Consider the following 25828-nt stretch of genomic DNA (forward strand, 5'->3'; position numbering starts at 1 on the left):
ATAAGGACCTATAGCTAGATTTTCTAAATAGAAGGCTAGGTATGACTTTTGTCTAGACATAACATAATTAAAGTCCAAATCAAACTGCCTCAACTCCCACCCTTTCACCCGAAGCCAAACAGAGACATTCAATCTCCATTTCAATTTAAATTTGTTGTTTGTTTTGCTTTTTAATGCGTTTTGAGATTTTCTGTAACGAAAAGCGCTATTAAAGCTAAATAAATATTATTATTATTAAGAATTTTGTATTATTCTAAAATCTCCAGAATTCTGCGATTTTAGACCAGTAGGCCACAATTCTAATCTCATTACAATGCAACAAAAAGGCTAGAACTACAGAATGAAGAACCAAAGAAAGAACCACTAGCCTGGACCAGAGTCATATATTTAGAAAATACATGGCTCTGACCTGGACCATCCACATTATAAAACTACAGCATCATTTGTTAAGCGTATACTTTTGTTAAACTCTTGACAACTGCATGAATCCGACTAACAGGTGAGTCAGAAAATAATATGTAGCTAAAAGTGTTTCTGTATCAGTAAGAAAATTAGGCCTACTAACTAGTATTAACTAGATTATACCAGATAGCCTGAGGGTATCTGAAGTTGGAAATCTGGCATGGTCAGACAGTTGTAAGAAAAAGAAAGGAAAAAGATTCACACAGAATAAAGAATTATGAATACACTTTCTCCACATATCAATGCAGAGACGGGATCGTGAGGTGGAAAAAGAGATAACTGAAAGTGAGGAGATGGAGAAAGACATAAATAGAATACTGAAATGTAGAGAATGCAAAGGGAGAATGGAGAGAATTGGGTGAAAGAGAAATGGAGGAGGGAATTAAGGAGGCAGAAATAAAGCTAAACCAGTTGCAGAATGAGCAATAGCAGGCACAGTACTCCATTTAATCAGTCAAAGTTCAGGGAGGTCACAAGTCACCTAAGTATCATACTATAGAGAAGGAGTAATAATAATATCTCAGATCATTGTCTAACATAAAGTGCATTCGGAAAGTATTCAGACCTCTTCCCTTTTTCCACATTTTGTTACGTTACAGCCTTATTCTAAAATGATTTAATCCAATCTACACAAAATACCCTACAATGACAAAGCGAAAACAGAAATACCTTATTTACATAAGTATTCAGACCCTTTGCTATGAGACTCGACATTGAGCTCAGGTGCATCCTGTTGGCATTGATCATCCTTGATGTTTCTACACTCCAAAAAGAAAAGGTTCCTGGAGTATCCTTTAGGGGTTCTTCAAATTGAAACTGTGGGGGAACCCCTAAGTTCGTTGAATAACCCTTCAAAGGGGTTCTTCAAAGAGCTCCGTTTAATGGATCCTCGAAGAACCTTTTGGGGTTCGTTTTTGTTATTATTATTATTATTATGAATAATAATACACATAACAATAACAACAATAACACAATATTTTAGTTCTTAGTGTTTATTATGATTTTAGTGGCAAAGCAGAATAAAATAATTCAAATATGAGATAAACTCCCAACAGAACCCCAAGTCCAACGCATGGGTATACTGTATCATCTGGCGTGTTGATGTTAATGTGTTGATGTTCTCCGTATCCATAGCCAGAATTATTTTGCAGTGCATGGTGATCGAACAGGTTTACTGTTATATTCATCAGATGTGTAGGGCGGCTGAAGTCTGTGAATCCAAAAAATAGTAATTATACTGATGATTAACAAAACATGCACACAACAGTATTCATATCTTGGTTTTTGTGGTGAATGTGAAACAAAAAAAATGTTTTGATAATACCTTGTCCATAATGTAGAGACCTATGGGATATTCATTGAAGAGGTAAGGTAGGAGGATGGTAAATATGATCTGCATAACATGCCAATACCAATTGACATACCTCTTGTATGCCTCCTTGTCTGTATACCTGCAGACACAGACACAAATGTGAGCAGTTCAGTCATCTGCACCCTATACAGCTAGACTTCAACATATTCTTACAGCCTACATATTCTTACCTCTTTGGTGATTGATATCCAATTGAATTGTGTTCATTTTAGAAAGATTTGCAAAATTCTAAAAGATAGATGGTATCATAATAAAACAATATCAATTTGCACCTGCTGTCCTTTCATTATTCAAATCCAAATATTTCATTGGGCAGTTAGGTTCCTGCAAGAACCCCCACCAACTAAGGAGGTTCCTTGATGAACCTATAGTGTTCTTGGAAGAACTTTTAGGGTCATTTTCAGTGCCAAGAACCCTAAGGTTCTTCGAAGAACTTGGAGGATCTTAAAAGAACCCTTGATGAACCCCTCATTTTTAGAGTGTACAACTTCATTGGAGTCCACCTGTGGTAAATTCAATTGATTGGACATGATTTGGAAAGGCACACAGCTGTCAATATAAGTTCCCACAGTTGACAGTGCATATCAGCGCAAAAACCAAGCCATGAGGTCGAAGGAATTGTCTGTAGAGCTGGGAAAGGGTACCAAAAAATGTCTGCAGCATTGAAGATCCCCAAGAACACAGTGGCCTTCATCATTCTTAAATGGAAGAAGTTTGGAACCACCAAGACTCTTCCTAGAGCTGGCTGTCCAGCCAAACTGAGCAATCGAGGGAGAAGGGCCTTGTTCAGGCAGGTGACCAAGAACCCGATGGTCAGTCTGACAGAGCTCCAGAGTAACTCTGTGGAGATGGGAGAACCTTCCAGAAGGACAACCATCTCTGCAGCACTCCATCAATCAAACCTTCATAAAAGGCATTCCTCAGTAAAAAGCACATGACAGCCCGCTTGGAGTTTGCCAAAAAGCATCTAAAGGGCTCTCAGACCGTGAGAAACAAGATTCTCTCGTCTGATGAAACCAAGATGGAACTCTTTGGCCTGAATGCCAAGTGTCACGTCTGGAGGAAACCTGGCACCATCCCTACGATGAAGCATGGTGGTGGCAGCATCATGCTGTGGGGATGTTTTTTCGCGGCATGGAGACTAGTCAGGATCGAGGGAAAGAGGAACGGAGCAAAGTACAGAGAGATCTTTAATGAAAACCTGCTCTAGAGCGCTCAGGACCTCAGACTGGGGCGATGGTTCACCTTCCAACAGGACAACGTCCCTAAGCACACAGCCAAGACAATGCAGGAGTGGCTTCGGGACAAGTCTCTGAATGTCCTTGAGTGGCCCAGCCAGAGCCCAGACTTGAACCCGATCAAACATCTCTGGAGAGAACTTTAAAATAGCTGTGCAGCGACACTCCACATCCAACCTGACAGAGCTTGAGAGGATCTGCAGAGAAGAATGGGAGAAACTCCCCAAATACAGGTGTGCCAAGCTTGTAGCGTCATACCTAAGAAGACTCAAGGCTGTAATCACTGCCAAAGATGCTTCAACAGAGTACTGAGTAAAGGGTCTGAATATTTACGTAAATATGATTTTTTTTTAATGTTTTATTATCATTATTATTTTTTTTAACTGTTTTTGCTTTGTCATTATGGGGTATTGTGTGTAGATTGATGAGAGGGGGAAAATATTTTATACATTTTCGAATAAGGCTGTAACGTAGCAAAATGTGGGAAAAGTCAAGGGGTCTGATTATTTTCAGATGATCCATCAATGTAAAGGTATGGAAACTAGAAGTGCCCAGAGAGACAGGGCAAAGCAGGAGAAAAAGGAGAGGAAAGAAAGATGGAGAGATGTTGGATAAGAACAAAGTAAAAGAGCCACTCAGAGCTAAAACAGCAGAGAGAATGGTAGAAGTGAGGAAAAATAAGGAGAGGGTGAAAGCCCACCTTGTGGGTGTGGCGAGGAAATATAACGAAAGGAAACAGAGAAAGAAACAGAAACGGTGTTGAAAAAGGCTTACGGCAAAGAAAATTGGATGGCATACATCCCAGACCTCAAATTGAGGAAGATGTAAGAACCCAATGCAGATGGAAGAGTAAATAATGTCAGCTGTCATTGGTCAAAAGTTAATTTCTATGTTTATTCATTTTGTCGAATATTTCATAAATAAAATAATATGAGCAGAAGAAAACACAAAATATTTTTTAAAAAGTACAAAATGTAGATTAAAGGTGGATGTGGTTACTGGATAATGCAATGCAAGTTAACTTGCAGACATACTGAATATATTTGAAATACTGTGGCTACGTTCTTAATTGAGCTAAAACAACAACGAACTTCTTGATGGACGAAAAATAAATTAAAGAAAAGGCGGTCCCATGTAGACAAAATCTCACTCCCCCTTCATCCTATTCGCTGTAGAGACATACACGGACCAATCAAGTATTGCCATTGTTTGGTTACCATGTAATTGAAAGGTTTGTGGTTCGCTTAAACAAAATAAACAAACCAATGACAGATAACAAAAACTCACAGAAACTCCCCTTTATCATACCCTGTGATGACGTGTCAAGAAAGTGCCGGAAGCGTTCAGTTGTGCCAAAATGGCTTATCAGACTGTTCAGCAGGAATATTTACAGATTCCTTTTGTGACTCGGGCGTACACAACTGCATGTGTCCTGACTACCGCTGCTGTGGTAAGATATTTTAATTTAATCTGAAACATGTTATTGTCGGCAATGTAGATGGGGTAAAGGCTTGGCCGTGGATGTCAGTCTGCTAAGGTTAGCTAGTAGCTAACGCCGTCTCGTTGGCAAAACACTAGGAACCAAACGGGGAGGGACCTACCTGGATTTGTCCAATAGAAACTCTAGTTTTCGTTGTGAAACGAAAAGGTTGACACCTGCTTGGACTAATGATTACATCCCAACAGTGTACGTCAATTAACTACTGTAGACAGCTGGGTTAGTGTCGCCAAATAAACGTTCTTGTTTGGACTGTAGTTGTGCTGTCACCGACCTTGATAGAATTGATCAAATTTGCAAGGGTCAGTAACTATCGCAGGTCGCCAACCTTTTTCTAGCATGAATTCTACTTTAAAAAAATGAAACGCGTCGTGAGCTACTCCTTTATTTTCTATATTTCAAATAGGCATATTGTTCTCTTCTCTCCCCTGCAACTCTTCAGTGTACAAGAGAAAGGAGTGCACTGTTTGTCAATATACCTGGTAAAATAATGGTTAATGAAACGACTATAATAGGGCCCTAAAATCTGTAATTGTTTTCCCCCCCATTGTTTTATATTTTCCCAAATTGTTTTCTGTTGTATTTTTTTCCTGTTTTTAGATTTTTGGGGGGAGTTTTCACTCTCAAAATTAGAATTGTTCATAGTGAAACAATATTTGATATTCTGAGTCGATTTCAATGTTTAACTTTTTTTTGGGGGGGGGGGGGGTCTGGAAGAAAATGAGCACATTTTAATTTGAGTGTAATTACTCTAATTGCACATCTTGTGTGCTTTCAAATGTGCCAGTCTGGTGATGGTACTGCTTCTGCACATTTCATGGCAAAGTTTGCAAATAATATATACAAATTATATAATTACTCATCATAGACTAATGCCAGGTAAGCCTACTTTTCAGTTAACATTCAATTGAGAAGGTTTTTGGGAAAGTATTTCTGTCATCCCACCAGATTCTTATCCTGACCCGACAACTTGCTTCTAGTGATGTACATTCCTAGTCTTTTCTGTGAGGTGGTTCATTTGGCTCTCAAACGGCTTAGTTCAGTAAAGCTTAGAAGTTATTTTTATTTAACCGTTATTTAACTAGGAAAGTCAGTTAAGAACAAATTCTTATTTACAATGACAGCCTGCCCCGGCCAATCCCGGACGACGCTGGGCAAATTTTGCACCATCCTATGGAACTCCCAGTCAAAGCCAGACGTGATACAGCCTGGATTCTAACCAGGGACTGTAGTGATGCCTCTTCCTGGGGCGGCGCACAATTGGCCCAGCGTCGTCCGGGTTAGGGGAGGGTTTGGCCGGCAGGGATGTCCTTGTCCCATTGCGCACTAGCGACTCCTGTGGCGGGCCGGTTGCAGTGCACGCTGACATGGTCGCCAGGTGTACGGTGTTTCCTCCAACACATTGTTGCGGCTGGCTTCCGGGTTAAGTGGGCATTGTGTCAAGAAGCAGTGCGATTTGTCTGGGTTGTGTTTTGGAGGACGCACGGCTCTCAGCCTTGAGTTGCAGCAATGGGACAAGACTAACTACCAATTGGATACCATGAAAATGGGTAAAAAAAAAAAATATTTTACAGCCTTGAGTCTTATTGGGTATGATGTTACAAGCTTGGCACACCTGTATTTGGGGAGTTTCCCCCCACTCTTCTCTGCAGATCCTCTTAAGGTTGGATGGGAAGCATCGCTGCACAGCTATCTTCAGGTCTCTCCAGAGATATTAGATCGGGTTCAAGTCCGAGCTCTGGCTGGGCCAGTCAAGGATATTCAGAGACTGGTCCTGAAGCCACTCCTGCATTGTCCTGGCTGTGTGCTTATGGTCGTTGTCCTGTTGGAAGATGAACCTTCGCTCCAGTCTGAGGTCCTGAGCGCACTGGAGCAGGTTTTCATCAAGGATCTCTCTGTACTTTGCTCCGTTCATCTTTTCCTTGATCCTGACTAGTCTCCCAGTTCCTGCCGCTGAAAAATATCCCCACAGCATGATGCTGCCGCCACCATGCTTCACTGTAGGGATAGTGCCAGGTTTCCTCCAGACGTGATGCGTGGCATTCAGGCCAAAGAGGTTAATCTTGGTTTCATCAGAATTCTTTTTCTCCTGGTCTGAGAGTCCTTTAGGTGCATTTTGGCAAGCTCCAAGCTGGCTGTCATGTGCCTTTTACTGAGGTGTGGCTTCCGTCGGGCCACTCTACCATAAAGGCCTGATTGGTGGAGTGCTGCAGAGATGGTTGTCCTTCTGGAAGGTTCTCTGATCGCCACAGAGGAACTCTGGTGCTCTGTCAGTGACCATTGGGTTCTTGGTCACCTCCCTGACCAGGGCCCTTCTCCCCCGATTGCTCAGTTTGGCCGGGCGGCCAGCTCTAGGACGAGTCTTGGTGGTTCCAAACTTCTTCCACTTCAGAATGATGGAGGCCACTGTGTTCTTGGGGACCTTCAATGCTGCAGACACTTTTTTTTTTTTGGTACCCTTTCCCAGATCTGTGCATTGACACAATCCTGTCTCTGAGCTCTACGGGCAATTCCTTCAACCTCATGGCTAGGGTTTTGCTCTGAGATGCACTGTCAACTGTGGGACTTTTTTGTGTAGACAGGTGAGTGCCTTTCCAAATCATGTCCAATCAATTGAATTTACCACAGGTGGACTCCAATCAAGTTGTAAAAACCTCAAGGATGTTCATTGGAAACGGGATGCACCTGAGCTCAATTTCGATTTGTCTTTATGGGGTATTGTGTGTAGAATTGAGGATTTGTTTTATTTATTTAATCCATTTTAGAATAAGGCTGTAACATGACTGTGGGGAAGGGGGCTGAATATTTCTGAATGCACTGAAGGTCCATTATCTTTTCTACATACTTTATAGCTGGTTTAAGTTAACACTGAAAGCGTTTTTCCATCCCCAAAATGCATTAACATAATTGTAAAAAAAATGATACATTGTTCTTTTACATTGTTTAACCCGCCCAAGGATTTCAGTGGTAGAAAAATCTCTGTTATTGCCTACCTTTTACCTAACTACCATTTTGTACGCCAGATATGTGTTAATTGTGTGTTACATGAAAGGTCTATACAAGGGCCCAATAAAATCTTTAAATGTTTTGCCTGATTCAGTTTTTGCTCTCAATCACTTTTTTAATAGAAAAACTAAATTGGATATTCTAAGTCCACAACACTGCTTAAACCATGTCGGGAGGCCACTTTTGAAGTTTGGGGAAAATAAAATGAATTGAATTTTGGGTGTAGTTACCCTTTCAACTGAGCTGCAATGGGGTCAAAGCGCCATCGTGGTTAGATTAAGACACTGCGGAGCTGGCGCAAGATATGGGTTTGAAAGTTTCATTGAACATCAATTAAGCTGATTGGCTAACACTGCCATTCCAAAATGGCTGCGGTGTCTACTGCTAGCTAGCATGAGGATGAAAAGGGCATTTTTCCAGAAAAACTAGCAGTATTTCAATCTTCTCAATGTATCAGTTAGGATAAAGGTCAAATTTGGGGTACAGTGGCATATCCCATTGCTGCAGTGAGGTACGTTTTCCGCCTGCTCCGCGGCGTCTTAATTTGACCATGATGGCGTTCTGACCCCAGTGCAGCTCAGTATAAACAAACGTAACACAAGAGTTGGAATCTGCTGGCTATTGTAAGTGCGAAGTTTGCAAAACAAATGGCTACTGGATTGATGCAAATCATCATCATTCTACCAGGTAGGCATAGGCTACTTTGTAGTTAACATTTAATTGAATGTTTTGGGGAAAGCCTTTACATCTCTACCAGAAGGTTATCATAAGCATCATTGCTAACGGCTACACGAAGTGTAGACATACAGTACGCGCGCACCACACACACAGACAAGGGCATTCCTGTGCCGAAAATACGAATCACTGATGCATATCAAGTTTTATTTGTCACGAGCCGAATTCAACATGAGTATACCTTACCGTGAAATGCTTACTTAAAGCCCTTAAACAATTATGCCATTTTGTTCTTGTCTTAATGCATTAACCTGCCCAAGTTAATCATTTCTAATAAATTCAATACGTGTAATTGATTTCCTACTAAATTCAAAATGTTATATTGTTGAATTCCGTTTTCATATTTGGATTCCGTGATTCTGTCCGCGTTCTCTGCAACAGATTCTATAGGGCCCTATTATACAAAACGCCACCATAGATTTTTTTTTAAATACCTTGTTCTTTATTCACGATTCGTTGAAAAAAGTGTTTTAGAAATGTCAGTGTCAGGTGGGTCTACAAAAATCTGAACACTCAAAGATATTAAATCCATGTATTGAGAGATGCCTCTTGAATGTGTGTAGATCTTTTTTTTGGTCGCACTGTGTGGTGCGCTGTCATCCACCCCCTACTGGCAGCTAAAATGACGAGGGAACTCCTCACGCTGTGAAAAACTTGGATTGAATATCTTAGTTTTTGTAGAGCCACCTACAACTTGACAGACTTTTCTAAGATACTTTCTTAGTTCTAGATTCAGTAAAATATTTATTGGCGACAAAGGGTTAGTAGAAAAATCTATGGCAGTTTTTGTATAGGGCTTTCCTGTAACGCCAAGTATGGAAACATGGTTATCACATCAGGCGTACAAACTGGTAGCTACTTTTGACCTTAATTAACCTTAGCATGCTAACCATAAAGTTGCAGTTTATTAACTGCTATTAAAAGGAATGTCAACAATTCCAAGATTGGTGGTTCATGGTTGACTTTACTTAGCATTTTCAGACGAGGTGTATAATCAGATAGACCAGGTGAACTACTGACTGAATGATGCTTTCTTTGCTCCCACCCTCAGCAATTAGAACTCATCACACCTTTCCAACTATACTTCAATCCTGATTTGATACTAAGGAATTATCAGGTGAGTACATGCAATCATCTGCCGTTTAGCTACTGTATCAGGTATGAAAAACAATTTGGAGTTTTTAATCTTACGCATTTTGTGTAAATGTAGCAGGTTTTTAAAAAACTATGTGAGATGCAAGGTTGACTGCTTTCTCTGTTCTGTCTTGTAGGTATGGAGACTCATAACCAACTTTTTATTTTTCGGTCCAGTTGGCTTCAACTTCCTTTTCAATATGATTTTTTTGTATCCTTTTTCCGCTGCACGTCTTGCTCTGAGTTTACTTGTGAAATTGATCTTTGCATATTTGTTTTTCTTCGCCTTTGATTGGAAGCACTATGCTACTCATAAAATGCTTGTCTTGAACAAGACTAGCCATGTTTCATTCAATTGTAATCATGATGTATCTGTCTAATTATAGGCTAAGTGTTTGCTTTGCACTTGCCAGATTTCCTTAACCGTTGGCTTCCAGGTACCGATACTGTCGTATGCTCGAGGAGGGCTCTTTCAGGGGCCGCACCGCTGACTTTGTCTTTATGTTCCTCTTTGGTGGCCTTTTGATGACTGTATCCTTGTTCTACTGTCATGGTCTTAGTTAATACTACAGGAGTCAAGACATGTTCAATACCACATAGACTTTATGTATTTGTCACATTCTTAGCAGGCTTCTGATTGAGCTCTACTGTTGTACAATGCTGTATATGTGTACATTAATAAATAAAAAAATGTATATATATGTTATCTACAGGTGCCCTTATGAGAAGCTCTTGAGAAACAGTCACACACCTTGCCCCCTGATTTCCTTTCAGCTGTGTTTAGGCTAGTTGTCATAATGATAATTAACTGGTTGGCTGCAGTTAATAGCAGCATAACCTAAGTAAAGAGGTAATCAACTAAATTAATTCTGACTGTGGTTATGGACTGTATAACACCCACTGTATGCCAATTCAATCCACCAATAACTTATTTTTCCTCAGTAAGCACATAGATATTTGGCACCTTTGTGAGTCTGGTGTTCTTGGGCCAAGCCTTCACCATCATGCTGGTGTACGTGTGGAGCAGGCGCAACCCCAACGTTCGCATGAACTTCTTTGGTCTGCTGAACTTTCAGGCGCCCTTTCTCCCGTGGGTGCTCATGGGATTCTCTCTGCTGCTGGGGAACTCCATCATTGTGGATTTACTAGGTACCAGTCACCCTAACCACCATGAATCATTTCTGTAATGCATCAATGTTATTAATGGCTTTAAGCTCCAAAAGGGCATTGCCTTATTGAGGTGTGGGACCGGTACGATACCAGTATTGCGATACTCGTAAGTATCGTTGCAAGGAAAAAAAACACGAAGTGGATTTAACTCCTTCAAGAAAACAGCCCTAATGTTGTCATCCAGAGTCACATTTATTTATTTCCCAAGCTATAGCACACAATATTTTACATACAGCAGTTTTTTAAAGCACCAAAGAGTTTGATTTGCTTTGTGTTTTCATTTTTGCCATGGAAAGAATATCGCGATACTGATGTCGTCACATCCCTAGTGAATTAACTGGTCAATTTACTCCCTTCCCTAAGGTATCGCTGTGGGTCATGTCTACTTCTTTCTGGAGGATGTATTCCCAAACCAGCCAGGTGGAGGCAGATGGCTCAAGACTCCTTTTTTTCTGTAAGTTTGGCCATTTATAAGTTTGAAATGGTTCTAGTACAGTCCAGGAATGAATGTATTATTGTCTTACGATTGAAACTGCAGTTTTTAGGCCATGAGTCTGCTGAGAGATGGTAATGTTGCTGGAGAGACAGGGGGCATGTTATAAGCAATGTTATAATAAGCAATGTTAACCAATGTTTTGGCATGGTCTTCTCAAGGTAAGCTGTCCTTGGAAAAGGCCATAAAAAATGGTTTGTTGATTGGTATGATGATTCTAGAAAAGGAAAGGCACATCAATAGCTAAAAGTAGAAATATGCCATTCTTTTATCAGATCAGCAATAGCAATGGGGGGAAAAAATTGATAGGTACATGTCGCAATATTATTTTGGACGATATTATATTGATACTTTCACTCCAAGTATTGATTTTTAATAAATCTTATTTTTAAATAGCGAGCCAACATGTTTTCAGCCCTTTTATTTCCATGACTGATCAAAACTAATTTCTCATGCTCTCTGCAGCAGACATGGTGAGCAAAATGTTTGGAATTTCAAAACACTACAAAATCACAGTATAGAATCGTAATACAAATCGTATCGGCACCTAAGTATCGTGATAATATGGTATCGTGAGGTCCCTGGCAATTCCCAGCCCTAATGAGCAACATACAGTGCATTTGGAAAGTATTCAGACCCCTTGACATTTTCCACATTTTGTTATGTTACAGCCTTATTCTAAAATTGATTAAATTGTTTCACTTCCTCATCAATCTACACACAATACTCTATAATGACAAAGCAAAAACAGGTTTTTAGACATTTGAAATGTATCACATTTACTTAAGTATTCAGACCCTTTACTCAGTACTTTGTTGAAGCGTCTTTGGCAGTGATTACAGCTTTGAGTCTCTGGGTATGACACTACAAGCTTGGCACACCTGTATTTGTGGAGTGTCTCCCTTTCTTCTCTGCAGATCCTCTCAAGCTCTGTCAGGTTGGATGTGGAGCGACGCTGCACAGCTATTTTCGGGTCTCTCCAGAGATGTTCGATCTGGTTCAAGTCCGGGCTCTGGCTGGGCCACTCAATGACATTCACACTTCTCCCAAAGCCACTCCTGCGTTGTCCTGTTGGAAGGTGAACCTTCATCTCAGTCTGAGAACCTGCCCCAGAGTGCTCAGGACTTCATCAAGGTTTTCTCAGTACTTTGCTCTGTTCTTTTCCTCAAGCCTGACTGCTTCACCGTAGGGATGGTACCAGGTTTCCTCCAGACGTGACGCTTGGCTTTCAGGCCAAAGTTCAATCTTGGTTTCATCAGGCCAGAGAATCTTGTTTCTCGTTGTCTGAGAGTCCTTTAGGTGCCTTTTTGCAAACTCCAAATGGGCTGTCATATGCCTTTTACTGAAGAGTGGCTTCTGTCAGGCCACTCTACCATAAAGGCCTGATTGGTGGAGTGCTGCAGTGGTGATTGTCCTGGAAGGTTCTCTGATCTCTACAGAGGAACTCTGGTGCTCTGTCAGTGACCATTGGGTTCTTGGTCACCTCCTTGACCAGGGCCCTTCTCCACTGATTGCTCAGTTTGGCTGGGCTGCCAACTCTAGGACGAGTCTTGGTGGTTCCAAACTTCTTCCATTTCAGAATGATGGAGGCCACTGTGTTCTTGGGGACCTTCAATGCTGCAGACATTTTTTGGTACCCTTTCCCAGATCTGTGCCTCGACACAATCCTGTCTCTGAGCTCTACGGACAATTCCTTCGACCTCATGGCTTGGTTTTTGCTCTGACATGCACTGTCAGCTGTGGGACATTTTTATATAGACAGGTGAGTGCCTTTATAAATCATGTCCAATCAATTGAATTTACCAAAGGTGGACTCCAAGTTGTAGAAACATCTCAAGGATGATCATTGGAAATGGGATGCACATCGGCTCAATTTCGAGTCTCATAGCAAAGGGTCTGAATACTTATGCAACTTATGTGACTTGTAAGCAACATTTTACTCCTGTTTTAGGCTTGCCATACATAAGGGTTGAATACTTATTGAATCAAGACATTTCAGCTTTTATTTTGGGTAAATTAGCAAACATGTCTAAACTTCATAACTATGGGGTATTTTGTCTAGAATTATGTATTTTAATCAATTTTAGAATAAGTCTAACATAAAAAAATGTGGAAAAAGTCAAGGGGTCTGAAATCTTTCTGAATGCACAGTGCATTTGAAAGTATGAGTTTTCAGAACCCTTGACTTTTTCCACATTTTGTCACAGCCTGAATTTAAAATGGATGAAATTGAGATTTTGTGGCATTGTGTTTTTAGAAATGTTTACAAATTAATAAAAAATGAAAAGCTGTAATGTCTTGACTTAATAAGTATTCAACCCTTTTGTTATGGCAAGTTGTCACAAGTTGCATGGACTCACCGTGTGCAATAATGGTGTTTAACATGATTTGTAAATGAGTACCCCATCTCTGTACCCCACACATCAAATAAAATGTTATTTGTCACATGTTCCGAATACAACTAACTGTGAAATGTTTACTTACAAACCCTTAACCAACAATGTAGTTGAAGAAAGAGTTGAGAAAAGATTTCCTAAATAAACAAACACAAATTAACACAATTACAAGGCTATATACAGGGGGTACTGGTACCGAATCAATGTGAGGGGGTACAGGTTAGTCAAGTTATTTTGTACATGTAGGTAGGGGTAAAGTGACTATGCATAGATAATAAACAGCGAGTAGCAGCAGTGTAAAAACAAAGGGAGGGAGGACATGTTAATGTAAATAGTCTGGGTGGCCATTTGATTAATTGTTCAGCAGTCTTATGGCTTGGGAGTATAAAATTTATTTATATAGCCCTTCTGACATCAGTTGATATCTCAAAGTGCTGTACAGAAACCCAGCCTCAAACCCCAAACAGCAAGTAATGCAGGTGTAGAAGCACGGCGGCTAGGAAAAACTCCCTAGAAAGGCAAAAACCTAGAGAGGAACCAGGCTATGAGGGGTGGCCAGTCCTCTTCTGGCTGTGCCGGGTGGCGATTTATAACAGAACATGGCCAAGATGTTCATAAATGACCAGCATGATCAAATAATAATCACAGTAGTTGTCGAGGGTGCAACAAGTCAGCACCTCGAGTAAATGTCAGTTGGCTTTTCATAGCCGATCATTGAGAGTATCTCTACTGCTCCTGCTGTCTCTAGAGAGTTGAAAACAGCAGGTCTGGGACAGGTAGCACGTCCGGTGAACAGGTCAGGGTTCCATAGCCGCAGACAGAACAGTTGAAACTGGAGCAGAAGCACGGCCAGGTGGACTGGGGACAGCAAGGAGTCATCATGCCAGGTAGTCCTGAGGCATGGTCCTAGGGCTCAGGTCCTCCGAGAGAGAAAGAAAGAGAGAATTAGAGAGAGCATACTTAAATTCACACAGGACACCGGATGAGACAGGAGAAATACTCCAGATATAACAGACTGACCCTAGCCCCCCGACACATAAACGACTGCAGCATAAATACTGGCGGCTGAGACAGCAGGGGTCAGGAGACACTGTGGCCCCATCTGATGATACCCCCGGACAGGGCCAAACAGGCAGGATACAACCCCACCCACTTTGCCAAGTGTAGAAGCTGTTGAGGAGCCTTTTGGTCCTAGACTTGGCGCTCTGGTACTGCTTGCCGTGCGATAGCATAGAGAACAGTCTATGACTTGGGTAACTGGAGTCTTTGACACATTTTTGGGGGGGCCTTCCTCTGACACTGCCTAGTATATAGGTCCCGGATAGTAGGAATCTTGGCCCCAGTGATGTACTGGGCCATACGCACTACCCTCTGCCTTATGGTCAGATGCCGAGCAGTTGCCATACCAGGTGGTGCTGCAACCGGTCAGGAAACTCTCGTTGGTACAGCTAGGTGTAGAACCTTTTGAGGATCTGGGGACCCATGCCAAATCTCCTGAGGGTGGAAAAGGTGTTGTCGTGGCCTCTTCATGACTGTCTTGTTGTGTTTGGATCATGATAGTTTGGTGATGTGGACACCAAGGAACTTAACTCTCGACCCGCTCCACTACAGCCCCGACGATGTTAATGGTGTTCATGGGGGCCTGTTCGGCCCACCTTTTCCTGTAGTCCACGATCAGCTCCCTTTGTCTTGCTCACATTGAGGGAGAGGTTGTTGTCCTGGCAGTGTCTCTGATGACCTCCCTGTAGGCTGTCTCATTGTTGATCAGGCCTACCATTGTTGTCGTAAGCAAACTTAATGATGGTGTTGGAGTCGTGCTTGGCCACACAGTCGTGGGTGAACAAGGAGTACAGGAGGGGACTAAGCACACACCCCTGAGGGGGCCCCAGTGTTGAGGATCAGCCTAGCAGATGTGTTGTTGCATACCCTTACCACCTGTGGGCGGCCCGTCCGGAGTCCAGGATCCAGTTGCAGAGGGAGGTGTTTAGTCCCAGGATCCTTAGCTTAGTGATGAGCTTTGCGGGTACTATGTTGTTCAACGCTGAGCTGTAGTCAATGAATAGCATTCTCACATAGGTGTTCCTTCTGTCCAGGTGGGAAAGGGCAGTGTGGAGTGTTGACCTGTTTAAAGGTCTTATTCACGTCGGCTATGGAGCGCGTGATCACACAAACCAACTCTCTTACCACCCATACATTTATTCCAGGGTCGCTCCATCACCTCGGCTATTTTACACTTAGGCCTATATATACGGGAGCAAGAATTTAAAAAGTAGCATAAATAGCTTGTATAGAAACCTTTCTCTTGCTTAGAAGTGCTTCTGTAAATTGTAATAACTTTATCCCAGTGTCAACCAGCCTGCCACACACTAGAGACAACCCTGTGACAATACCTAATCCATCCATTTTCCATTGTGTGTCGGAAGAATAATCATCCTTTTACATTTTTTATATTGATGTATTTTTTAAATGTAAAAGGCTAATAACACCAATTATTTTAGAATCATATAGGCCTGTTCCAATAGAGAACCTAGGCAGTTATTTAATTATATAATTGTTTATCCTAGCCCCATAATAAATCTATTTATTAAGTTTTTTATCTTAAGGTAATCGTTCCGATTCACATCGGCGAACAAGGGCCGCACTCTATAACAGCTTTTAAGTCATAATATACCCGACCTCTACAATTAGGCTATCATATTAAACAAAAAAAACAACCTTGGTATTTCTAATGTACAATCTTCAAATTAAATTTAAAAAAAATCATTAAAAAAAAAGATCAGCCTTCCCCCAAAACAAAACCTGATATTACGTCCATATAGTCCAAAGTTCCATATTGCCTAAGTAGAAAAAGGATAAGTTCATCATACCCATTCTGCATAACCATAAGACCAAACGGCATGAATATAAAATTAAAAAGTTGTTAATGCAACAACAACAAAATAAGAACAAAACAATGTTTTTGTAAAAAAAACGAATTCATCCATATTTGTAGTGCGGTGCAAATATAGACACTGCTCAAAAAAATAAAGGGAACACTTAAGCAACACAATGACTTAGTTACAATCACACTTCTGTGAAATCAAACTGTCCACTTAGGAAGCAACACTGATTGACAATAAATGTCACATGCTGTTGTGCAAATGGAATAGACAACAGGTGGAAATTATAGGCAATTAGCAAGACACCCCCAATAAAGGAGTGGTTCTGCAGGTGGTGACCACAGACCACTTCTCAGTTCCTATGCTTCCTGGCTGATGTTTTGGTCACTTTTGAATGCTGGCGGTGCATTTACTCTAGTGGTAGCATGAGATGGAGTCTACAACCCACACAAGTGGCTCAGGTAGTGCAGCTCATCCAGGATGGCACATCAATGCATGCTGTGGCATGAAGGTTTGCTGTGTCTGTCAGCGTAGTGTCCAGAGCATGGAGGCGCTACCAGGAGACAGGCCAGTACATCAGGAGACGTGGAGGAGGCCGTAGGAGGGCAACAACCCAGCAGCAGGACCGCTACCTCCGCCTTTGTGCAAGAAGGAGCACTGCCAGAGCCCTGCAAAATGACCTGTGTCTGCTCAAATGGTCAGAAACAGACTCCATGAGGGTGGTATGAGGGCCCGACGTCCACAGGTGGGGGTTGTGCTTACAGCTCAACACCGTGCAGGACGTTTGGCATTTGCCAGAGAACACCAAGATTGGCAAATTCGCCACTGGCACCCTGTGCTCTTCACAGATGAAAGCAGGTTCACACTGAGCACGTGACAGACGTGACAGAGTCTGGTGATGCCGTGGAGAACGTTCTGCTGTCTGCAACATCCTCCAGCATGACCGGTTTGGCGGTGGGTCAGTCATGGTGTGGGGTGGCATTTCTTTGGGGGGCCGCACAGCCCTCCATGTGCTCGCCAGAGGTAGCCTGACTGCCATTAGGTACCGAGATGAGATCCTCAGACCCCATGTGAGACCATATGCTGGTGCGGTTGGCCCTGGGTTCCTCCTAATGCAAGACAATGCTAGACCTCATGTGGCTGGAGTGTGTCAGCAGTTCCTGCAAGAGGAAGGCATTGATGCTATGGACTGGCCCGCCCGTTCCCCAGACCTGAATCCAATTGAGCACATCTGGGACATCATGTCTCGCTCCATCCACCAAAGCCTCGTTGCACCACAGACTGTCCAGGAGTTGGCGGATGCTTTAGTCCAGGTCTGGGAGGAGATCCCTCAGGAGACCATCCGCCACCTCATCAGGAGCATGCCCAGGCGTTGTAGGGAGATCATACAGGCATGTGGAGGCCACACACACTACTGAGCCTCATTTTGACTTGTTTTAAGGACATTACATCAAAGTTGGATCAGCCTGTAGTGTGGTTTTCCACTTTAATTTTGAGTGTGACTCCAAATCCAGACCTCCATGGGTTGATAAATTGGATTTCCATTGATTATTTTTGTGTGATTTTGTTGTCAGCACATTCAACTATGTAAAGAAAAAAGTATTTAATAACATTATTTCTTTCATTCAGATCTAGGATGTGTTGTTTAAGTGTTCCCTTTATTTTTTTGAGCAGTATATATTGGGGACTACTTCAACAGGAGGTAGCTATCACTCACAGCCACGTTGTAATCTGAGTCCTTGAACATTTGGTTGTTTACATATAATTTATCAACCACTAGACGAACGTTCTGTTTCTCTGCTCAGAGCCTTTTGAAAGTGGGGTACAGGGCACGTCGTCTCCACTATTTCATGAGGAAATTGTTCATTAATAGAGAATGGGGTATTCAATTCCCAACCCTGTTGTAACAAGGAAATGTTCATTTTGTAGTGGGTTAGCATAGCTACGATCGGACGGGGCCTTCCCTCTGCTCTGCCACCGAAACGGTGAGCTCTTTGGAAAATCAATTGTTTCCACCTGTTTGTCTGACATCTTGAGATTACGTTTCATGAACACCTTGACTTTTTCCCTCTGTTGACTGATAGTTTTTGTTCTCCTTTATTCCCATGTATAACAATGTTATTTTTCATAATTACGCACTTTAGATAAAGTAATTAGACTTTCATTGTTTTATCATCATACCATAGCCTCTCTGAATAGTCTTTAAGGGAGTCCGCGGTAGTTTTCAATATCTTATTTTCCACTCGTATTTCTCCCATTTTATTACTGTAATCCATTCCTGTTTTTAAGGCCTCAACCTCCCCCAGTAGCCCAGGCAATAGATCCAGTTTTTGAACTGCTCGCTCATGCTTGTAAGCAATGCTCTATCTTCTGGAGACATAGTTATGAAAAGGTCCCCCTCCAATGTTAAATTAAGAATTTTAGACGGCGGCTTCCCTCCGGTTTCGCTCGCAGAACTCGAGGAAAGGTCTTCCCATGTTCGCTTCGATGTATCCGTTTCTTTTTCGAGCAAATCAAAATTCTGGTCAATAAATGGTTCCAGATTCTCTATATTATCCAGAATGTTTGTTTCGTAGTTATCAGCTAATCCTCTCTTTTTTGTGTGTGATTAATTCATGGGACAAGCTGTTTACCACGCTGCCACGTCATCAACACCTGTTTTAGTACTTAAGCTTCCCCTCCTACCCGATAGTCTCCAGTTTTCCATCTAACTAAAGGCAATTTTAAGGTATAGTTTCACCAGGTCATCTAACTTGGCAATTCAATGGTGGTGCGCACAACAACTGGGAGACATGCACTTAAATCCCATACATTAATCTGGAAATATAACCAACTTTATTCTCAAAGTATTTTGTTTATTCTCAAAATATTGCCACTTTATTCACTAAATGTTTACTTTTCTCGAAATATTGCCCCTTTTTTAAGTACTATCATGCAAAAAATAATAATCCAAGTACCACCACCCATGCTGTTTACAATTCAAGCCATTGTAATCTCACTTTGTTATGCAATAAAATTTGGAAAAAGTCAAGGGGTGTGAATACTTTCTGAAGGCACTGTATTATTAAAAGTATCTTAAGCATATTGTACCTCGTTTTGGTTTGTGTGTGTATATATATAACCTGTCTCTGTTATTTTATCTACCACAGTAAAATGCTGTTTGACACTCCAGAAGAAGATGCCAACTACAACCCCCTTCCCGAGGAGCGTCCAGGGGGGTTCGCCTGGGGAGAGGGTCAGCGCCTCGGGGGTTAACCTAGCCCCCAACCACAGGATCACTTTATAATGGACATTCCCTCAGCGAGACAGAGGGACAAACTTGGTCTTTTTTTCTTGACTTATTTCTGTAGTTCTGGATGGAGAACGCCAATATCCAACCAGAGCTTGTCTGAGATTGGTGTGTGGCTTACATCTCCCTCAAACTATTCTATAAGCCAGACTGTCACTTTAAGACCACATGAGGACGTAACAACAGCAAGGGACTTTTGATGGGAAACCTTTGGCTGTGTTGATGTTTGGCTTTATCTCTGGGGGAATATTGTCAATATGGGAAAGGGAGGCAAAAATCTGAATGAATTCAGATCTTGAGTGTTTTTCCATTTTACTTTAAAAAAATATATATATATTAACGTGTGGCAAATGTAGATATTGTTGGATATATTTTCTTTGTCAGTTTTTTGTAAGACGTTCCATATTTGATTTATTTCATTAATGTGATTTCAGTCCCAAAAGAGTGCTTGGATGCACTAGGCATCAACAATGTGAACTCTTGCATAACTTACATATTGAATAAAAGCACACATTTTGTTTATTGCAACTGTAGAAACAATTATTACTGTAACTGTAAACAAATCAAACTGCATACGTTACTTACCCTCCTCTGGTAGAAGACATTGCAGTGTATGGAAGGTTTCATAACAAGTTCAAAGGGGCAATCTGTAATTGCTACACCCATTTTTGGACTTTCTATACTATTTGATTCTTAAATAATATAACTTGTAAATCCCTCATGAGCGTAGTTCAACTGTCAGAACCCAAAATATAGATTGTGTACATTTTTATACTCCATGGTGAATATTCATATTGAAACTACACAGCTTCTCTTTTTTTCTATACCTTCCAACTACAGCACAATATGAGTTTCAATTACAAAGTATACCCTGAAACACAACTAAATTGTGTTGAATTCTTGGTTGTAAGAAATTACACATTGTAACAAGATATCTTCTTGGTAAATACCAGGCAGCTATACCAGTTGGCAGAGGACTGAAGTAAACCATTACCAAATAAGTTAGTAAACATTAAAGCTGTATCAGCTGAAGATGAGGATAGTCATAGTTGTACAGAACATCTATTTTGGTCTAGCAGGAGTATACATTATGTGCCACCACAGTGTCTTTAAAATAGGCTCTGTTGCCTCTGGCCTTATCCCACATCATCATAGTCCTCCTCACTCTGACAGTCTGCTCCGATGTCGTCGTAATCCTCTGAGATGCTGTCACGGTCATGGCACACGTCCTGACACACCACTGTCTCTGTGTGATGGTACGGTGGAGGAGGGGCCTCGTTATCTACTTTCACATTGTAGGGTAGCTCTGCAAGGTTCTCACTGCTTTCGATCTCTGGAAAGCAAAGACACATTATTGACAATTGAAGCTGCCCAAAAGGTGTTTTCTTACTGTGAGCTTAAAGATTCCTGTTGTGAATGTTATACATAACAGCTTTATCCTTGTGTAATATTACTCCCATTGTGTGCTCATGATTGCATTTTAAGGCTCATCCCATGAAACCTGATGCTTACTGGGGTAGGATGTGAGAAACTGTGTCCTGGGTGGTAAAGGAGTCAAATCATCCTTCAGATCTTTGGGATGATATTTGCTGCTCCTGGATAAGGGAGAAACCCAAGAAATTAAGTGTCCACCTTGGAAAATACTTTTGACAAGCCCCGTCCCCGGACTACTGAAAATCCCTAAAACAAATGGCCCTATATTGATTCAAAGGTTTGAGGGGAATTGAGGACCAAAATGGTGGTTTTGTGTTAATGAATGATGAGTCAACAAAATCACTCTATAAATATCCATTGAAATGTTAAGTTACATCAACTGAATAGTGCAAGACACTTACTGGGCATAAGACTCAGGGATTGTGTGACTTGGCGAATTTGTGTTGTATTGTTCAGCAGCTTTAAAAAAAGATGATAGTTGTTGAGACAATGTGCACAGACTTTGAAAAAGATAGTTCATATCAAGTGTCTAGTATAGTCTCTGTTGCCTCTGGCCTTATCCCACATCATCATAGTCCTCCTCACTCTGACAGTCTGCTCCGATGTCATCATAGTCCTCTGAGATGCTGTCACGGTCATGGCACACGTCCTGACACACCACTGTCTCTGTGTGATGGTACGGTGGAGGAGGGGCCTCGTTATCTACTTTCACATTGTAGGGTAGCTCTGCAAGGTTCTCATAGCTTTCGATCTCTGGAAAGCAGACACACACATTGGCCGTTGAAGCTGACATTGAACAGGTGCCCAAAAGGTGTTTTCTTACTGTGGGCTTAAAGGTTTCTATTGTGAATGTTATAACACAACAGCTTTATCCTTGTGTAATATTACTCCCATTGTGTGCTCATGATTTCATTTCAAAGCTCATCCCATGAAACCTGATGCTTACCGGGGTAGGATGTGAGAAACTGTGTCCTGGGTGGTAAAGGAGGCAAATCATCCTCCAGATCTTTGGGATGATATTTGCTACTCCTGGATAAGGGAGAGACCATTGGGAGAAACCTGAGAAATTATGGGTTCACCTTGGAAAATGCTTTTGACAAGCCCCCTCCCCCGGACTACTGAGAATTCCTAAAACAAATGGCCCTATATTGATTTAAAGGTTTGAGGGGAATTGAGGACCAAAAGTGTGGTTTTAATTGTGTTAATTAATGAACAACAAAACCAATCTCTATATAATGTCAATAAAAATGTAGGTTACATTACATCAGCTGAAAACTGAATAGTGCAAGAGACTTACTGGGCATAAGACTCAGGGATTGTGTGACTTGGCGTATTTCTATTGTATTGTTCAGCAGCTGTAAAAAAAGATGATAGTTGTTGACAATGCACAGACTTTTAAATAGACTGTTCATATAAGTAGTGATGAAAATGGACCTGAAATTCTAACAATAGTGCTTTTAGTGATGTACACTGAACAAAAATATAAACGCAACATGCAACAATTTCAAGATTTTAATGAGTTACAGTTCATTTAAGGAAATCAGTTGATTGCAATAAATTGATTAGGCCCTAATCTATGGATTTCACATAACAGGGAATACTGGTATGTATATGTTGGTCACAGATACCTTAAAGAAAAGGTAGTGGCATGGATCAGAAAACCAGTCAGTATCTGGTGTGACCACCATTTTCCTCAAGCAGCATGACACATCTCCTTCACATAGAGTTGATCAGGCTGTTGATTGTGGCCTGTGGAATGTTGTCCCACTCCTCTTCAATGGATGTGCGAAGTTGCTGGATATTGGCATGAACTGGAACACGCAGTTGTACGTGTCGATCTAGAGCATCCCAAACATGCTCAATGAGTGACATGTCTAGTGAGTATGCAGGTCATAGAAGAACTTGGACATTTTCAGCTTCCAGGAATTGGGTACAGATCCTTGCTACATGAGGCTGTGCATTATCATGCTGAAACATGAGGTGATGGCGGTGGATGAATGGCATGACAATGGGCCTCAGGGTCTTATCACGGTATCTCTGCATTCAAATTGCCATTGATAAAATGCAGTTGTGTTCGTTGTCCGTAGCTTATATCTGCCCATACCATAACCCCACCGCCACCATGGGACACTTTGTTCACAAAGTTGACATCAGCAAACTCCTCACCCACATGATGCCAGACATGCTGTCTGCCATCAGCCTGGTACAGCTGAAACAGGGATTCATCCATGAAGAGCACACCTGTCCAGCATGCCAGTGGCCATCGAAGGTGAGCATTTGCCCACTGTAGTTGGTTACGACACCGAACTGCAGTCAGGTCAAGACCCTGAAGAGGATGACAAGCGCGCAGATGAGCTTCCCTGAGAGGGTTTCTGACAGTGACAGTCAGAAATTCTTAATTTGTGCAAACCCACAATGTCATCAGCTGTCTGGGTGGCTGGTTTCAGATGATCACGCAGGTGAAGAAGCCAGGTGTGGAGGTCCTGGGCTGGTGTGGTTACACATGGTCTGCGGTTGTGAGGCCGTTTGGACGTACTGCCAAATTTTCTAAAATGACGTTGGAGGAGGCTTATTGTAGTGAAATTAACATTAAATTATTGGTAACAGCTCTAGTGGACATTCCTGTAGTCAGCATGCTAATTGCACACTCCCTCAACTTGAGACATCTGTGGTGGCATTGTGTTGTGTGACAAAACTGCACATTTTTAAATTTGCCTTTTATTGTCCACAGCACAAGGTGCACCTGTGTAATGATCATGCTGTTTAATCAGCTTATTGATATGCCACACCTGTCAGGTGGATGGATTATCTTGGCAAAGGAGAAATGCTGTGTACAACATTTTAGAGAAATAAACTTTTTGTTTGTATGGAACATTTCTGGGATCTTTAATTTCAGCTCATGAAAGATGGGACCAACACTTTACATGTTGCATTTATATTTTTGTTCAGTGTAATAGCATCATTGAAAAAACCTACCTTTCTTGGAGATACACTTGTTGATAAAGACAAAGATGAGGCCTATTACCAAGGATACAAAAATCATTCCAAGAACCACCCACAGCAAGAACTCTCGTAAAAGTGCCATTGGTGATCTAGTCCACTGCAAACAAAAGTGCCAAAATATACATGTAAGTAACTGATTATGAACTTGAGATGAATTTGAGGACCTCATGAATTCCATAGAAATGGCTACTTGAAAGATTTTGCAAGGAAAGTAAATGAATTGTGGGCACACATCAACATTGTTCTGCATTTCAACTTTTCAATTCAGTGCTTCTTTACTGGAAACATGAGGACTTTGAACATTTAAGTTTTGTTCTGAATCAACATGGCATGTCACTTCCCCTTTTCTGAGCTAACCAGGTCATGTGGTTATTTTAGACTGCACTGTATATGAGCAGACAATTGTACTACATCGAAGGTGTAAGGCAAAAAGTGAAAAGTTTAGATTTTTACATAATATGTTGTTGTGACATCTCTGATTCTTCAGCTTTTTTGACTGTCAAGCTCAATCCTGAGCACCCTTACATATACACTACCGTTCAAAAGTTTGGGGTCACTTAGAAACGTCCTTGTTTTTGAAAGAAAAGCACATTCTTTTGTCCATTAAAATAACATAAAATTGATCAGAAATACAGTGTAGACATTGTTAATGTTGTAAATTACTATTGTAACTGAAAACGCCATATTTGTTATGGAATATCTACATAGGCGTACAGAGGCCCATTATCAGCAACCATCACTCCTGTGTTCCAATGGCACGTTGTTAACTAATCCAAGGTTATCATTTTAAAAGGCTAATTGATCATTACAAAACCCTTTTGCGTCGTGCCTAAGAACAGTCCTTAGTCGTGGTATATTGGCCATATACCACAATCCTCGGGCCTTATTGCTTAATTATATAATTGACAAATAATTGACATATCATTTACATATAATACTAAATTGACATTTTAACTATAATGAATGTTAAGTTTTAAAATGTCTCATTAACTGTGTTTGCCACAGACACAGCTGGTAAATTGTACTAATTCACACTTATCTCTGTGACCAGAGCTTGATATAAATTATCTCAGTTTATCAGACAACATCCTTTCACAGCTGCATATGTTTTTATAGAACAATGTGTCTAAATAACTTTTGGCAATATCATTTTTTATACACAATCTAAAGATGTTGCAGAGTAGGCTATTGTTAAATTTGTATGTATTTATTATACTTTAACAGTAGATCTCAGCATACATGACAAATTAGTCCTTTATTATCTTAATATAAACTACCATCACCAACAGTAATTATCATACAAAACAAACCTCAGCTAGCTCTCTAGGTTATTCTTATGTAATTTCAGTTATTTTATCAACACTATAATCAAACAATAACAATATCACCTATTGTATTCATTTTACAATAATGTTGGTCAGCACAGTTTTATAGTACACTAGAATAAAATATTTTGATAACAAAGAAGCATTTTCTTGTTCTTATGACAATAGAATACACTCAAAATGATAGCATATGCCTTACCTTACAAGGAAAGTCGAACAGCTGAAAACTAGGGTTGTGTGGGTCAATGATATTCTCACTTCTAAGCTGTGTACAGAAGATAGGGAAACTCTTATGGACGCATGATGCATTTCTGAGATCTGCAGCCAACTCATTTCCTCTCAATCATATTTAAGGAACTCCCAGCTACTTCCCCCACCCATCACTCCGCTCCAC

General features: G+C 41.1%; 2 protein-coding genes across 3 annotated transcripts; one reads left to right on the top strand and one right to left on the bottom strand.

The window, feature by feature from the left end:
* Positions 1–4375: 4375 nt before the first annotated feature.
* On the top strand, positions 4376–20200 carry LOC106603453 (derlin-2). Its single transcript, XM_014197161.1, has 7 exons — positions 4376–4522; positions 9363–9428; positions 9583–9656; positions 9883–9976; positions 10399–10594; positions 10979–11069; positions 19533–20200. Exons 1-7 carry the CDS (start codon positions 4430–4432, stop codon positions 19636–19638), a joined length of 720 nt encoding a protein of 239 aa, XP_014052636.1. The 5' UTR covers positions 4376–4429; the 3' UTR covers positions 19639–20200.
* Positions 19533–25828, bottom strand: LOC106603452 (uncharacterized). 2 transcript variants are annotated; one of them, XM_014197160.3, is made up of 8 exons: positions 25634–25828; positions 24083–24206; positions 22404–22461; positions 22053–22135; positions 21692–21859; positions 21508–21565; positions 21185–21267; positions 19533–21005 (listed from the first exon to the last, which is right to left on the bottom strand). In XM_014197160.3, exons 2-8 carry the CDS (start codon positions 24189–24191, stop codon positions 20809–20811), a joined length of 756 nt encoding a protein of 251 aa, XP_014052635.2. In that variant the 5' UTR covers positions 24192–24206; positions 25634–25828; the 3' UTR covers positions 19533–20808. The 2 variants fall into 2 exon arrangements, with proteins under 2 accessions (XP_014052635.2, XP_045573117.1); XM_045717161.2 differs by having other exon boundaries at positions 25639–25786.

Source organism: Salmo salar, chromosome 04, assembly GCF_965601325.2.
Source record: "Salmo salar chromosome 04, fSalSal1, whole genome shotgun sequence".
Lineage (NCBI taxonomy): Eukaryota > Metazoa > Chordata > Actinopteri > Salmoniformes > Salmonidae > Salmo > Salmo salar.